This window comes from Hemitrygon akajei, chromosome 3 (assembly GCF_048418815.1).
Source record: "Hemitrygon akajei chromosome 3, sHemAka1.3, whole genome shotgun sequence".
NCBI lineage: Eukaryota > Metazoa > Chordata > Chondrichthyes > Myliobatiformes > Dasyatidae > Hemitrygon > Hemitrygon akajei.
This window is the reverse complement of record NC_133126.1, coordinates 194442979-194460580: the sequence shown is the minus strand read 5'-3', so window position 1 is coordinate 194460580 and position 17602 is coordinate 194442979. Positions and strand designations below refer to the sequence as shown.

At 41.2% G+C, this 17602-nt stretch overlaps 1 protein-coding gene across 1 annotated transcript in view; it reads left to right on the top strand.

The window, feature by feature from the left end:
- prkci (protein kinase C, iota) overlaps positions 1 to 17602 on the top strand; it is a 140462-nt gene that overhangs the window by 52756 nt on the left and 70104 nt on the right. The window contains exons 3-4 of the mRNA XM_073041654.1: positions 10860 to 10949; positions 15091 to 15141. Of these exons, the coding sequence (XP_072897755.1) occupies positions 10860 to 10949; positions 15091 to 15141 (141 nt within the window). The remainder of the gene's footprint in view (positions 1 to 10859; positions 10950 to 15090; positions 15142 to 17602) is intronic.

Here is a 17602-nt window from a genome sequence, read left to right as displayed (position 1 = left end):
GAGGTGAAGTGTCTGGTAAATATATTTCTTCAAAGTAGGATCAGCTTTCTAGATCATACATGATTCTCCTGGTTCTGTAAAGTTGATTTTACAGTGAAGCAATTTGCTAAATTGCATATTTCTGATGATAACCCAGCCTTGCTTCAGGCAATGCAAGCTGTGAACTGTCGATCAGGGTCGGTGATGTCTGAATTAAATGAACCAAGTTATGGGAGAATGCATATTTAATCTTGAATCTGTTTGGCTTTGTTCTTGCTATGCCTGCACTTGCCAAGAAAATCAGCATTTCCACTGTTCACAAAATGCTGATGGAACACAGCAGGCCAGGCAGCATTTATAAGGAGAAGCACTGTCGACGTTTCGGGCCGAGACCCTTCTTCAGGACTAACTGAAAGGAAAGATAGTAGGAGATTTGTAAGTTGGCTGGTGTGGTATACTGCATCCGGTGCTCCCGGTGTGGCCTTTTATATATTGGTGAGACCCGACGCAGACTGGGAGACCGTTTCGCTGAACACCTACGCTCTGTCCGCCAGAGAAAGCAGGATCTCCCAGTGGCCACACATTTTAATTCCACGGTCCCATTCCCATTCTGATATGTCTATCCATGTCCTCCTCTACTGTCAAGATGAAGCCACACTCAGGTTGGAGGAACAACACCTTTTATACCGGCTGGGTAGCCTCCAACCTGATGGCATGAACATTGACTTCTCTAACTTCCGTTAATGCCCCTCCTCCCCTTCTTACCCCATCCCTGATATATTTTGTTCCCCCCTCTTTTATCTATCCCATCTATCGCATCTACCCACCCTCTCTTTCTGCCCATCACTCTGCCTGTTCTCCATCTCCCTTTGGTGTTCCCCTCCCCCTTTCTTTCTCCCTAGGCCTCCCATCCCATGATCCTTTCCCTTCTCCAGCTCTGTATCCCTTTTGCCAATCCCCTTTCCAGCTCTCAACTTCACCCCACCCCCTCCGGTCTTCTATCATTTCGCATTTCCCCCTCCCCCTCCTGCTTTCAAATCTCTTACTATCTTTCCTTTCAGTTAGTCCTGAAGAAGGGTCTCGGCTCGAAACGTCAACAGTGCTTCTCCCTATAGATGCTGCCTGGCCTGCTGTGTTCCACCAGCATTTTGTGTGTGTTGCTTGAATTTCCAGCATCTGCAGATTTCCTCGTGTTTGATCTTCCACTGTTTTTCTTGGATAAATGTAACTTGTTTATTAAAAAATAAGTTGAAGATTCGCTAATCATCTGGTGTACTTTTATTCCTCCTGGCTTCTCCTGATGGCTAACTGCTTACAAGTTAATATGCCAAGACAAATGTTTATCGTGTTGAATATTAAATAAACTTCCCTAAATAAGGATATATTGATCCACCACTCATCAATTGGTATTGCTGCCTTGCTCTGAGCTTAAAATAATTTATTCAATGTTTCCCACAAAGCATGGAAGATGTGGGATTTCAGTGGAGTCTGGTCGTATATTCATGTCTCAGTTCTGTCTTTATTTTCATTATTACAAAATTGACAATGCATATATTGCCCATTCCTGATGGCCCTAAATGTAGTGATGTGGTTTCATGAACATTTCTGCCACATGGCACTGAAGTGGTTACGTTTATTTCATTGTGTTGGAATCACCCTCTCTGCTGCACTTCTACTTTGTTGGCATCTTGAGGCTATCAGTATTCCTATGTAGGGAAGTTTTTGTCTGTCTTTGCTGTAATTCCTTGGACTCATTTTTAATGAAATGGTTGAAATTACAGATTTATATAGCAATGAATGAAGAATTGTATGAGCTAACTTAAAATAGGTCAATGGATTTATAAAATATAAAAGGAATTTAAGGATATGGTGAACATGCAGAAAAATGGATTTGAAGTACAATAATCAAGTAAAGACACCTGTATATTTTAGGCTATTGTTTGTTGACTACTGCACTCTCTTCGATACTATAATTTCAAGCAAACTCATCCCTAAACTCTGAGACCTGGGACTCAACATGTTCCATGCAAATGGACAATTGACTTGTTGACAAATAGACAACATTCATTAAGAATAGATCGCAACATCTCTGCCACGGTTATGCTTAAAACTGGTTTTCAACAAGGCTGTGTCTCAGCCATTAATCTGCTCGTGGTTTCTTGGCCGGGTTCTGCTATAAATGAATTGGAAATTTGCGATGTTTCCACCATAGTGAGCTGTATCACAAATAACTTGAGTCAGATTACAGGGAGGAGATCAAGAGCCTGGTGACGTGGTATTATAACAATAACTATTTCCTCAATGTCAGCAAAACAAAAGAGCTTCAGTAGAGGGACAGCGCACATATCAATTGTGCTGAAGTTGAGAGATTGAGAACTTTATGTTTCTCGGAGTGAACACCAAGAAAGCTCGCTGTTGCCTCTACCTCAGGAGGCTATTTAACCCTGGCCAATTTTTATAAGAAACCATTCTATCAGAGTGCATCCCAGCTTGGTCTGGCAACTACTTTGCCCGTGACTCCACAAAACTGCAAAGAGTTGTGGACACAGCTGTTTGTATCACAGAAGCCAGTGTCTTCTTATGGACTCTGCATTTCTTGCTGCCTCTGTAAAGTAGTCAGCATATTCATAGATGTCACCCTCCTTGGACATTCTCTCTTCCATCCATCCCATCCTTCTTTCCATTCCATTCTTCTTCTCCCATTGGGCAGAGCCTGACAGCTTCTTTCCTGCTGCTATAAGACTATTGAACTGTCCCTTAGTGTGATGAAATGGATTCTTGACCTCTATCTTATTATGATCTTGCACTTTATTGCCTACCTGCACTACACTCCATAACTGTAACACATTATTGTGCACTCTTTTGTCATCTTAACTTGTGGTACTTCAGAGCACCTTTCATTGATTCTATTATGGTTTTTGGATTTATTAAGTATGTCCACAAGAAAGTGAATCTCAGGGTTGTATACGGTTGACATATATGTACTTTGATAATAAATTTACTTTGAACCATTTACTAATTATATATGCAAATGTTTGGTACCTATCCCTCACTGTGTTCTGTTTTGTTTTCTGATGTTCACCGTTCTTCCTTTAGCTATAGCACCAAAAAAATGGTCATTTACTTCATTGACAAAAATAAAAATAGTTGCTTGTGAAGCATTATGGAATGTCATGAAAATGTAACAAGCTGCTTTTTGTTGAGTTAGTCAGCTATACATTGAGGGACACACACAAAATGCTGGAGGAACTCAGCAGGCCAGGCAGCATCTAGAAAAAGAGTACAGTTGACGTTTTGGCTGAAACCCTTAGCAGGACTGGAGATAAAAGCTGATGAGTAGATTTAAAAGGTGGGAGGAAGGGACAGAGAAAAACACAAGGTGATAGGTGAAACCTGGACTGGGAAGGATGAAGCAAAGAGCTGGGAAGTTGATTGGTGGAAAAAGACAGAAGGCCATGGAAGAAAGAAAAGGGGGAGGGGGAGCACCAGAGGGAGGCAATAGGCAGGCAAGGAGATAAGGTGAAAGAGGGAAAAGGTGATGGGAAATGGAGAGAGGGGAGTGGGGGGCATTATCAGTGGAATGGGCCTGGGAAGTGGAATTAAAATAGTGAACACCAGGAGAATTCGCTTTTTCTGGTGGATGGAGCATAGATGCTTGGCAAAGCGGTCTCCCAATCTACGTCAGGTCTTGCTGATATACAGGAGACCGTACCAGGAGCACCAAGCACAGTATATCACTCACGGGTGATGTGTCATGTCACCTGGAAAGACTGTTTGGGGCCCTAAATGGTAGTGAGGGGGGTGGTTTAGGAGTAAGTGTAGCACTTGTTCTGCTTGCAAGTCCCAGGAGGGAGATCAGTGGAGAGGGATGAATGGACAAGGAAGTTGCCCATAGGGAGTGGGAGAGAGAGAAAGAGATGCTTGGTGGTGGGATCCATTGGAGGTGATGAAAGTTTCAGAGAATTGTGTGCAGGACTCGGGGTGGTAGGTGAGGAGAAGAGGAACCCTATCCCTGGAAGTGTGGTGGGAGGATGGGGAAGCGCAGATGTGCGAAATGGAAGAGATGCGCTTGAGGACAACGTTGATGGTGTTTATGCGGTTGAGGGCAGCGTTGATGGTGTTTATGCAGTTAAGGGCAGTATTGATGGCTTCGCCAGACACCTACACTCCATCCACCAGAAAAAGCAGGGTCTCCTAGAGTTCACCCATTTTAATTCCACTTCCCATTCTGATATGTCCATCCATGGCCTCCTCCACTGTCATGATGAGGCCACACTTAGGTTGAAGGAACAACAACTTTGTATTCCGTTAGGGTAGCTTCCAACCTGATGACATGAACAGCGATTTCTCAAACTTCGGGTAATGCCCCCCAACCCCCTTCACCCTTTCCATCCCCTTTTCCCCCTTTCACCTTATCTCCTTGCCTGCACATTGCCTCCCCCTGGTGCTCCTCCCCCCTTTTCTTTCTTCAATGGCTTTCTGTCTCTTTCAGCAATCAACTTCTCAGCTCTTTGCTTCATCCTTCCCCCTGTGTTTTTCTCTCTCCCCAACCTTTTAAATCTACTCCAACTTTTTACCCCAGTCCTACTGAAGGGTTTTGGCCCAAAATGTTGACTATACTCTTTTCCTAGATGCTGCCTGGCCTGCTGAGTTCCTCCAGCATTTTGTGTATGTTGCTTGTACATCCAGCATCTGCAGATTTTCTCTTGTTTATGCATTGAAGAGATGGCTTTATTTCATTGGAGCTTTGTACATCATTGTTTAACTGTCGCAAATTTTAAAACCTCAGTAAATCATATATTATAAAACAGCTTACTGAGCCAGAAATGAAAGATTAATGTATGAGGAGCACTTGATGACTTCTGGCCTGGAGTTTCAAAAATGAGAGGGGGGAATTCTCATTGAAACATAAAATATTGAAAGGCCTACATAGTGTGGATGTGGAGACAATGTTTCCTATAGTTGGAAAGTACCTAGGACATCTTCAGAGAGTGGTGTCTCAGAAAGGTGGCGTCCAACCTCCAGCACCCAGGGCATGCCCTTTTCTCACTGTTACTACTGGAGCTGACCAGGTTTGCAAACTTCTGCAGCTTCTTTCGGTCCTGTGCATTAGCTCCTCCTTACCAGACAGTGATGCAGCCTGTCAGTGTTTTGAGTGTATTTGTTGACATACCAAATCTCTTCAAACTCCTAATGAAGTATAGCCGCTGTCTTACCTTCTGTATAACTAAATCAATATGTTGGGATCAGGTGAGATCCTCAGAGATCTTGACACCCAGGAACTTGAAACTGCTCACTCTCTCCACTTCTGATCCCTCTATGAGAATTGGTGTGTTCCTTTGTCTTACCCTTCTTGAAGTCCACAATCAGCTTTTTCGTCCTACTGACGTTGCTGCAGCACCACTCCACGAATTGGCTTATCTTTCTCCTGTGCGCCCTCTCATCACCACCTGAGATTCTACCAACAATGGTTGTATTGTCAGCAAATTTATAGATGCTATTTGAGCAATGCATAGCTACACAGTCATGTGTATATAGAGTGTAGGGCAGTGGGCTAAGCACACACCCCTGAGGTGTGCCAGTGTTGATTGTCAGCAAGAAGGATATGTTATCATCAATCCGTACAGATTGTGGTCTTCCAGTTAGGAAGTCAATCCAATTGCAGAGGGAGGTACAGAGGCCCAGATTCTGCAACTTCTCTGTCAGGATTGTGGGAATGATGGTATTAAATGCTGTGAGCTATAGTCGATGAACAGCATCCTGACATAGGTGTTTGTGTTGTCTAGGTTGTCTAAAGCTGCATGGATAGCCATTGAGATTACGCCTGCCATTGACCTATTGTGATAGGCAAATTGCGATGGGTCCAGGTCCTTGCTGAGGCCAAATGGTCTAATTCTACTCCTATGTTTTATGGTCTTATGGTCCTATTCACTCTTGGTTGCAAGTGAATCATTGTTTGAGCACTGATCAGGGGAGTACTGAGGACCTATTGATAATATTAATTTCTGGTGACTCCAAAGTAGGTGACAGTTTTCAACCAGCATCAGCAGGAAGAAAGTGTAATTGTTGGCAAATTAAACAATATACTGTTGCAGCCAGGTAGGACTGGCTCTTCAATTTCAGTTCCTATAAAATAATTTGGTAATTGGGTTAGCTTCTGCAAGTGCATACAGCTTAGGAAACATTGGGCAGAACTTTCTGTAGCAAGTAAACTTTTCCAGTGCTATACATCTCTGCAATATCTTGCATCAGAAATTATTGTCAATACAAGATGGAAATTAGTGTAGCTCCATCAACTGAAGTTTTGGGGTGTAACATTCTTGGAAAATGTCTCTGCATCACCTTAACCAGATTAGAAGATGGTGAAATGAATGGTGCGAGTTCTGAACAATGTTGTTGCTTAACTAGTGAACTTGATGTTCTGTAGTTAGAATTAGTTGAATTAGACATAGAAAGAAAAATAATTATTGGATGAATAGTGAGAAAAAAAGAGAAATATAAAGCAAAGATAATAGGTTACAGATACTTATACATTGTGAGAGTGTAGTGCCTTGAAAAAGTACTGAGCTCCCTCAACTATTTTCACATGTCCCTTTTTCTAAATTTAAAATACATTGAAATAGGTTTTATTGAGCAAAACATTGTGCATCTTAAATCAAAAGAAAAATTCCAAAACATGTCAACAATTTATTTGTTGATGTAGAAAGTTGGTGGATAACCAGTTTTCACTGAATTATTAAGAATAAATACACACTCTCTGTAAGGTATAGTTGATTTTCAATAGACCACCAAACCAAAATTAAGACAAAAGAGCATTCAAAGCGGATCAGGGAAGTGATAATGAACAAACACAAACTTAGGGAAGGGTACAAGACTATCTCGGAGCACAGTGCAGTCCATCGTGAAAGAGTGGAAAAAATGTGAAACTACAGCCACCCTGCCTAGGTCAGCCACCCCTCTAAACTTAGTTGCCAAAGAAGCATGGCACTTTAAGAGAGGCTACTCTGACACCAGCAGTCACTTCAAGTGAACTGTAGTAGTCAGTCGCTGCAACTGGAGATGAAGCTTACAGCTCCATAATCTCTGAGGTTGCACAAAATTGGTATTTTTGGAAGAGTGGCAAGGAAAAAGCCCTGACTAAAAAAAAAAATAATTTATTTGTCTGTAAAGATTTTGCAAAGCATTGTTTAGAAGATACCGTGAAGATGTGGAAGATCTTGTGGTCAGATGAGACTGAAGTGGAACTTTTTGGCCTCAACACTAAGTGGTACATGTGGTATAAATCTAAAACTGTGTCTCAGTCAAGTAACACCATCCCAACTGTAAACTATGGTGGAGGTAGCATCATGCTACAGGAATACGTACAAAATACTGGAAGAACTCAGCAGGCCAGGCAGCGTCTATTGAAAAGTGTAAGCAGTCGACCTTTTGTGCTGAGACCTTTCTTCAAGATTGGAAAGGAATGGACAAAGTTAGAATAAGAAGGTGGGGGAGGGAAGGAAGAAGTACTAGTTGGCAGGTAATAGTTGAAACTGGGAGGGGGGAAAGTGGTGAAGTGAAGAGCTGGGAAGTTGATTCCCCATTCTCTTGCTTCCATGGTCTTCTGTCGTCCCCTATCAAATTCCCCCTTCTCCAATCCTTTATCTCTTTCACCAATCAACTTCCCCTATTCATGTACCTGTCCAAATATATTTCAAACATTGCAATTGTACCCACCTCTACCACTTTCTCTAGCAGTTTATTATGCCTATCTTCCACCCTTTGTGTAGAAAAACCTGCTCTTCAGGTCTGCTTTAAATCATTCCCCTCAACCTTAAATGGATGTCCACTAGTTTTAAACTTTCCTACCCTAGGGAAAATTCTTTGCCTATGGCTCTCATGATTTTCATGCACCTCATAAGGTCTTTCGTCAGCCGTCGCCTCTGCAGAGAAAATAGTCCCCATGATATCCAATCTTGCCTTGTCTTGGAAGCATCCAGTTGTTGTAAGCTTACCTTATTTTTTTTAAACTTGCAATAATTTTCCAACGGAGAACAATATTAATGCCAACTTTTGAAAGTTAGTACAGTGGTTTGGAAATTTCTTGCTGTTTGTGTTGTCACGTACATGCAACCCTGTAAAAGTATCAGCAGCAATAGAACACACCTGGAGTCTGGTTTTGCTGTTAAAACATTAGTAACTGTGTCATATAGTAACTTAAACCAGGTAAATCAAGAGTTAACGGTGTTATGCATATATAGGTGTAAATATATAAATCCCCAAAACTTTGTCAAGTTTAGATGGTAAGTGATACAGTCTTACGATGGTGTGTAAGAAAAGTTCAGTGCAAATACACAGGTTAATTAATGCAAGATGTTTGTAATCCAAAGGTGAATGTTGTGACAGATTCAACGACAGCAATACAAAATAACAATAGCAGACGGTTTTATCTCCGAAGTTGTTCCATTCACACAAGAAATATCACCAACAGTGATCTTTAACGGATATCCTTTCAACAAAAGTGGTACCACACCCGAATTCAGCTACGGGACATCTCAAAGTGGTGGCCACAGGATACTCAAACAGAGTCCACGTATGGATTATCACCAACAGCAGTTTAGCACAAAGGGGACCATCTTCAAGGGAACCACCACACAGGCAAGGGTCGACACACCGGTAGATTCCACAAGGTTACCCCAATCACACACAACGTGATAGCCACTTGTGCAGTTCCACATGAAATAACTCCAACAGTGATTTGCCACAGGGGTGCCTTTCTTCAGTGAATTACCACACCCAGACAAAGGGTAAACATACATGTGGTATTTCACAAAGGTTTTCCCTTCACCAGAGAAACCAGTGCTGTGGGAGACCTCAGTCCGGATCGGGAGCAGCATCTCCAACACGATCGCACTGAGCACGGGGGCCCCCCCCCAGGGCTGTGTGCTCAGTCCACAGCTGTTCACTCTGCTGACCCACGACTGTGCTGCAACACACAGCTCGAACTACATCATCAAGTTCGCCGATGACACGATCGTGGTGGGTCTCATCAGCAAGAACGACGAGTCAGCTTACAGAGAGGAGTTACAGCGGCTAACGGACTGGTGCAGAGCCAACAACCTGTCTCTGAATGTGAACAAAACAAAAGAGATGGTTGTTGACTTCAGGAGAGTTCGGAGCGACCACTCTCCGCTGAACATCGACGGCTCTTTGGTAGAGATCGTTAAGAGCACCAAATTTCTTGGTGTTCACCTGGCGGAGAATCTCACCTGGTCCCTCAACACCAGCTCCATAGCAAAGAAAGCCCAGCAGCATCTCTACTTTCTGCGAAGGCTGAGGAAAGTCCATCTCCCACCCCCCATCCTCATCACATTCTACAGGAATTGTATTGAGAGCATCCTGAGCAGCTGCATCACTGCCTGGTTCGGAAATTGCACCATCCCGGATCGCAAGACCCTGCAGCGGATAGTGAAGTCAGCAGAGAAGATCATCGGGGTCTCTCTTCCTGCCATCTCGGACATTTACACTACACGCTGCATCCGCAAAGTAAACAGCATTATGAAGAACCCCACGCACCCCTCATACAATCTCTTCTCCTTCCTGCCTTCTGGGAAAAGGCACCGAGGCATTCGGGCTGTCACGACCAGACTATGTAACAGTTTCTTCCACCAAGCTATCAGACTCCTCAATACCCAGATCCTGGACTGACACTTTACTGCCCTATTGTCCTGTTTATTATTTATTGTAATGCCTGCACTGTTCTGTGCATTTTATGCAGTCCTGGGTAGGTCTGTAGTGTAGTGTAGTTGTTGTGTGTTTTTTTTTCTTTGTGTTTTTTTACGCAGTTCAGTCTAGTTTTTGTACTGTGTCATGTAACACCATGGTCCTGAAAAAGTTGTCTCATTTTTACTATGTACTGTACCAGCAGTTATGGTCGAAATGACAATAAAAGTGACTTGACTTGAAGTGACAATCACACTTTTGTAGCCGAATTGAAAGAAACTCACCCTTATGGGCTACTTGGAGAGAGAGTCCAAATGGTGATCTCTTTGTCACTAGGTTTCTTCTGTTTTGAACCTTCCTCTCCTCTCCTCTCTTCCTGCAAATTTGTTCTAGTTGCAGAGCTTGTGAGAGTCATTTATCAATACTCTGGATTGATCTCAATTCACCCCTTCTGGGCTATTGAAAGTTTAAACCAGCGACCGACTCACTGGTGTCTTTCATTGACCGAACCCATCTTGACTGAGCTGTGTGTGTCTGTGACCGTCCTTGTAAAAAGTAAACAAGCTGCAGAGAAACCATAACATTCGATTGTCCATCAAATAACTCCTCACCCTCACCCTCTCCTCAAACAGTGTCCAAAAGTCAGTCTCATTCTCCCGGCGTTTTATTAAAGTGGCAGTCCACTGAAAAAATGAACCCTAGGGGTACATAACAGTATTGTGAGTCTTTAAAATGATTTAATTTGGATCCCTATTTTCTAAGTTGTGTACTTTGCACCCTCCACCCCATTTTTCATTTACTTTTTATTTATTTAGAATACAACACTAAACAGACCCTTTCAGACCAACAAAGCATACCGCACAGCAACCCATTATTTAACCGTAGCCTAATCACAGGATAATTTACAATGACCAATTAACCTACTAACTGGTATGTCTTTGGACTGTGGGAGGATACTAGAATGTATAAACCCCTCCAGACAGTGGTGGAATTGAGCTCTGGACTAAAGCACCCTGAGCTGTTGTAGGTTACCCTACGCTACTGTGATGCCCTGTGTGATTTAATTTTGTACTTTAAGGAGCAATTCATAGTTCTTTATCATTATGTTGCATATTCAGTGTAATGGTATTTATAATATTTCAAATGCATAAATCACCTTGTTGCTTTCATTTGAACAGGCGATCCTTGTACTGTCTCATCTCAGCTGGAGCTGGAAGAAGCTTTTCGCCTCTATGAGCTGAATAAGGACTCGGAATTGATCATTCACGGTGAGCTGAAATTCTTTTAGAATTTTAAACTAATATTATCCCGTAAGTGCTCTCTTATTATCTATCCCTATATTTGATCTTGTTATTATTGTAAGACTTGAAATTTTGTTCATATTTGAAGGTTCAAGCTTGCATGAGCCTTCAGATTTATTCAAGGGAGAAACTAGATCTGCAGTTGAAGTTATGATTTAGTTATAGAAAGGTACAGCATAGAAGCAGGCTCTTCAGCCCATCTAATCCATGGTGAACCATTTAAACTGACTACTCTCATCTACTTGCACCTGGATCGTAGCCTTCCATACCCCTACCATCTATGTACCTATCCAAACCTCCCTGAAATGTTTAAGTACAACTTGCATACACAACTTCCGCTGGCATTTTCCACATTCAGGACCCTCTTAGTGAAGAAGCTTCACGTCATGTTCCCCTTAATCTTTTTACCTTTCATCCTTAACTGATGATCTTTAATTGTAGTCCCACCCAACCTCAGTGGGAAAAACCCTGCCTGGATTTACCCTATCTATACCCCTCATAATTCTATATACCACTATCAAATCTCATTCAGGAAAGGTAGTGCATGGTCAAGAATAATGCATTCCATTGATTACCTAGCCTGTTTCTTTCAATTGTTAAATTATTTTTACAACTATCACTTAGGGAGTGAATTCCATAGTTTTTGTTTGATTCATACTGTGATCCTGCTGGAACAAGCAATGTGGGCAACTGCAACTGGGCTAATTAGATAAAAATGTTACATTTATTCTCTTTCAGGAAGTTTTGAATTTTTAGGGATTGAAGCATTTATAAAAGGCATGGAAGAAAATGTAATAAATTAATTGAATTTTATTAGTCTGCTTCCCTTCTGAGTAGATTGAACAAGGAAAGAAGTAATGACAATGCAGTATTTCTGTTGTAACTTTTTTAAAAAGGTATTCTGTTATTACTTGATGAGTTTCTTATTCCTCTATTTTATAGCTTACTGTCTGATCCAATTTTATTTACAGAAGTTTTACTGCCACAGTTTCGCGGTTTCTTTTTGAGGACCTCTGTCTTCCCACCTGTTAGGGGGTAGCACTATTTAGTAAAAAAAAAGCACATTACCATCTGTACAGGATAATCTTGATTATTTCAGTAATCCACTGTGACCAAAGTATTATAGTCACAAGCACATTGTGTAATAGGAAGTGCAATTATTCCAATGAAATATAAAAGTTCTTCCAGGAAATTATAGACCAGTGAGTCTTACTTCAGTAGTTGGTAAGTTGATGGAGAAGATCCTGAGAGGCAGGATTTATGAACATGTTGAGAGGTATAATATGATTAGGAATAGTCAGCATGGCTTTGTCAAGGGCAGGTCATGCCTTATGAGCCTGATTGAATTTTTTGAGGATGTGACTAAACACATTGATGAAGGCAGAGCAGTAGATGTAGTGTATATGGATTTCAGCAAGGCATTTGATAAGGTACCCCATGCAAGGTTTATTGAGAAAGTAAGGAGGCATGGGATCCAAGGGGACATTGCTTTATGGATCCAGAACGGGCTTGTCCACAGAAGGCAAAGAGTGGTTGTAGACGGGTCATATTCTGCATGGAGGTCGATGACCAGTAGTGTGCCTCAGGGATCTTTTCTGGGACCGTTACTCTTTGAAATTTTTATAAATGACCTGGATGAGGAAGTGGAGGGATGGGTTAGTAAGTTTGCTGATGACACAAAGGTTGGGGGTGTTGTGGATAGCATGGAGAGCTGTCAGAGGTTGCAGCGGGACATTGATAAGATGCAAAACTGGGCTGAGAAGTGGCAGATGGAGTTCAACCCAGATAAGTCTGAAGTTGTTCATTTTGGTAGGTCAAATATGATGGCAGAATATAGTATTAATGGTAAGACTGTTGGCAGTGTGGAGGATCAGAGTGATCTTGGGGTCCGAGTCCAGAGGACGCTCAAAGCAGCTGCACAAACAAGTTGACTCTGTAATTAAGAAGGCATATGGTGTATTGGACTTCATCAATCGTGGAATTGAATTTAGGAGCCGAGAGGTCATGTTGCAGCTATATAGGACTTGTCAGACCCCACTTGGAGTACTGTGCTCAGTTCTGGTCACCTCACTACAGGAAGGATGTGGAAACCATAGAAAGGGTGCAGAGGAGATTTACAAAGATGTTCCCTGGATTGGGGAGCATGCCTTATGAAATCAGGTTGAGTGAACTCAGCCTTTTCTCCTTGGAGCGATGGAGGATGAGAGGTGACCTGATAAAGGTGTATAAGATGATGAGAGGCATTGATCATGTGGATGGTCAGAGGCTTTTTCCCAGGGCTGAAATGGCTGTCACAAGAGTGCACAGGTTTAAGGTGCTTGGGAGTAGGTACAGAGGAGATGTCAGGGGTAAGTTTTTTATGCAGAGAGTGGTGTGTGTGTGGAATGGGCTGCTGGCAACAGTGGTGGAGGCAGATACGATAGGGTCTTTTAAGAGACTTTTGAATAGGTACATGGAGCTTAGAAAAATAGAGGGATATGGGTAAGCCTAGTAATTTCTAAGGTAGGGACATGTTCAGCACAACCTTGTGGGCCGAAAGGCCTGTATTGTGCTGTAGGTTTTCTATGTTTCTTTCTACATTAGTGTTATGTAAACATGAGAGGCAAAATTGGGTGCTGTAAATTTATTCCTTGAAATTATTTGGACGCAGCCTAATAGAAGCTTAGCGTTCTCCATATTACTGTGTTCCCCAGCGGAGGTAATGTCCCATGATTCAGGACATTTACAAAGACAGGTGTGAAGAAAGGATCATTCAGGACCCGAATCACCCCAACCCCAATCTATTCCAGCTGCTACCATCTGTAAAAAGGTACCGCAGCATAAAAGCAAAAGGACCAACAGGCTCTGGGACAGCTACTTCCACCAGGCCATCAGAATAATTATCTCGCGCTGATTTGAGTGCATTTCTATCTTACATTGACTTTTCTATTTATTATAAATTACTGTGATTACATGTTGCACGTTTAGACGGAGACGTAACATAAAGATTTTTCCTTATGTGTGAAGGATGTAAGAAATAAAGTCAATTCAATTCAATTTTGTGAGCAAATGGGCCTCTAAAAAGGATTCGTCCCCTTGGAAGCTTTCATATTTTATTGTTTTGCAACATTGATTCACAGTGGATTTAATTTGGCTTTTTTTTGACACTGATTAAATGTTGTCAAACAATAAAACATGGAAACTTCCAAGGGCGATGAATACTTTTTCTGGGCACTGTAGGAACAGCCTGAGAAGGGCAGCTTTTGCACTTCCTGTGAATGTGTGTGTTTCCTCCCACACCCCGCGTGCTGGTAGGTACGTGGCAAAAGAACTGGGAGTAGGGCTTATGGGAATATTGCAGAGCTACAGGGAAATAAGGAAGGGAAGATTGTGCTGATTGGGTTGCTTTGTTGTGTTTCTCGCTGCGCCTGTTTCGTACTTAAATTGTATCAGAATTTGGTGCTATCATACAGATTCCTCCAACATCACTGAATAAGCTCCGGTGAATTATGTTAACGAGTTGAAGGTGTAGTAGTTCAAAGTAAATTTGTTTCCAAAATACATATATGTCACCCTGAGGTTAATTTTCTTGTGGGCATTCACAATAAATACAAAGAAACACAAAAGAATCAATGAAAAACCATACACAACAGAGAAGGACAGACAACCATTGTGCAATAGACAACAAACTGTTCAAATACAAAAAGAACATCAAAAATAATAAATATCAAGAACACATGTTGTACAATGTTTGCAAGTGAGTCCATTGTTTTTGAAATCAGTTTAGTGTTGGGGTATTTGAAGTTATCCCCTCTGGTTCAAGAGTCTGATGGTTGAAGGTTAGTAACTGTTCCTGTAGGTCCTGAGGCTCCTGTACCACCTCCTGATGGCAACAGCAAGAAGAGACCATGACCTGAATGGTGTGGGACCTCGATGTGTTCGATGGTGGGGAGTAGGTTCAGCTTCTGAAATTTTATCAGGCTTGGAGTTGATTACAAAGTTAATTACACTTTCTATTATATAATGTATTACTCCTGTTACCTGTGAATCATGTGCAGTACTCAGTTGTGTTGTTGAAAGTCAAATAGGGTATGTCTACTTGATCCTAACTGGATGTTCCTCTCCATAGTGTTTCCCTGCATCCCAGAACGGCCAGGCATGCCTTGTCCAGGTGAAGATAGTAAGTGTTTAATTTTCCTTGTTTGGTTAAGTCTCAAATCAGTGTTCAATCTCATATGCTGAGATAATTGAAACTCCTCAATGCTCAGAAGGTCAGGCTACATCTGCAAAAAAAGCAATAACTAACATTTTGGTGAATTATTTTCTACCCACAGATGTCGGCTGGCCTACTGAGTATTTCCAACATTTTCTGTTTTTATCTTAATTGTCAACATCTGCAGCTTATTTCTGATTTTCCTCTTACTCAATGCTGAGATTTTTAAATGATACTCATCCATCATTGTATTCCCCCTTGGAGTCAATGTTATGGTTCTATTGGCTTCATCCCAGATGCCCCTTGGGCAAGTTACTGAATTAAAAGTTGCTGTAAAGAAACCAGTTTTGTCCTACAATAATGCTAACTATACTGTTCAAAAGTTCAAAGTAAATTTATTATCAAAGTGTGTGTGTGTGTGTGTGTATATATATATATAAAAATATATCTCATCATATACTACCAAGAGATTAATTTTCTTGCGGGCATTCACAGTAGATACAAAGAAGCACATGAGGATCAATGAAGAATTGTACAAAGATGAGCCAACAGCCAATGTGCAAGACAACAAAATATGCAAATACAAAAAGGAGAAAGAAACCAAAGTAATAATAAAAAAAAGAAATAATATTGAGAAAATGAGTTGGAGTCCTCAAAAGTGTTCAGTGTTGGAGTGAGTGAAGTTATCCACTCTGATTCAGGAGCATAATGGTTGAAGTTAATAACTGTTCCTGAACCTGATGATGTGAGACCTAAGGCTAGAGTAAAGATCACACCTAAGCTCTTGGCCTTGCATCACATTCAGTTATAATTATTAAGAAACTTGCAGTTTGTCTTTCTGTTTGTAAATAGTAATTTTTAAAAAGTGATCAGTCTTTATTTGGAGAATGTCCTGGAAAAATATTAAGTTTTAGGTGTTTAACACAAGCATCTCACTCTAAAAACCAGATGAGGCTGGTTGCTGTTGACAGTGTTAGCTTGTGGTTGCTTATAATACCAAGGCTGTCGGTGGCTCTGCAGAGCTGAACATTTTTGAATACCTGGAAGGTAATGTTGTGTTTTTGGATGATGTTGCTAAAGCAGAGTGTGCATAATGTGACACTGAGGAGTAGATCCTTGGCAACACCAGGCAACACTGGGGGAAGAGATCTGTCGTAGTTAATAAAGCAGACAAACATTTATCAGACAAGTGTATTAGCCTAAATGGTACAGACTTGTTTCTGGTGTGTTCATATAAAGTGTAGATACATGATGGCTTTCTACTCGATGTACCCTTAGTGGCCACTTTATTAGGTACATCGTACAACTAGTTAAGGCAAACATCTAAACAGCCAATCCACGTGGTAGCAACTCAATGTCTAAAAGCATGCAGACATGGTCAAGAGGTTCAGACTAGACATCAAAATAGGGAAGAAATGTGATCTAAGTGACTTTGATCTTGGAATAATTGTTGGTGCCAGATGAGGTGGAATGGTGAAAAAACAAAGCATGGCAATTCTGTGGGTGAAAAACGCCTTGTTAATGAGAGAGTTCAGAGAAGAATAGCCAGACTGATTCAGGTTGACAGGAGGATGACAGTATTTCAAATAACCACACATTACAGCACTGATGTGCAGAAGAGCATCTCTGAACATACAATGTGTCAAAGCTTGAAGTGTGTGGGCTACAGAACTGAAAGATCACAAAAATACCCTTGAACCACTTAATTAGGCATAGGAGGTTCCTAATAAAATGACCACTGTATGTATTTGTGAACTGAACCTGTAACATTTTTCTATTAAATTGTATCCCCATAACCTGCTGTAACTTCATTCTTAATACTTATTGGTTTGAGGGTCTGACTACACTTTAGTGCTGAGGATCTGAGTTCTGCTTATGAAATCTGATAACATTTTGTTTCTGTGGCTATGAAACTTGGAATTGTTGCCACAGTCATTCAATCCATCTGGCATGAATTTCATTTTTTAAATATTTGACTGCATCTTAAATGATGGCAAAACTGCATTGCCCATAATGCCATGCAGAGTCTATCATTTTATTATAAAGTTTTCCCTTAATACAGGATTCAATTTACCTTTAGCTAATTTGAAGCTGTACTTGTCACGTGCCCTGCAGGGTTTACCTTTTCACCTTTAATGCTGAAACATTGAGGTGATATCAGGTTTTCCACAAATTCTAGATTATTCTTGAGAGGGTGGAAAAGGATGCCACCCATCCGTCCCATAATTACTTTGACCCCGTAACATCTGGCAAGAGCTACCATAGCATTAGGACAACTGCCACAACCCTGGTCTCATCACTTGTGAAGCACCAGCAGCATCATGCTGTCTACTTTTTAACTTGTATTGTAAATCCACCTAATGCTATATGGCAATTTTCTGCAATATATTTTATCATTTGTTAATTTATTTGTGGTAATATTACTTTG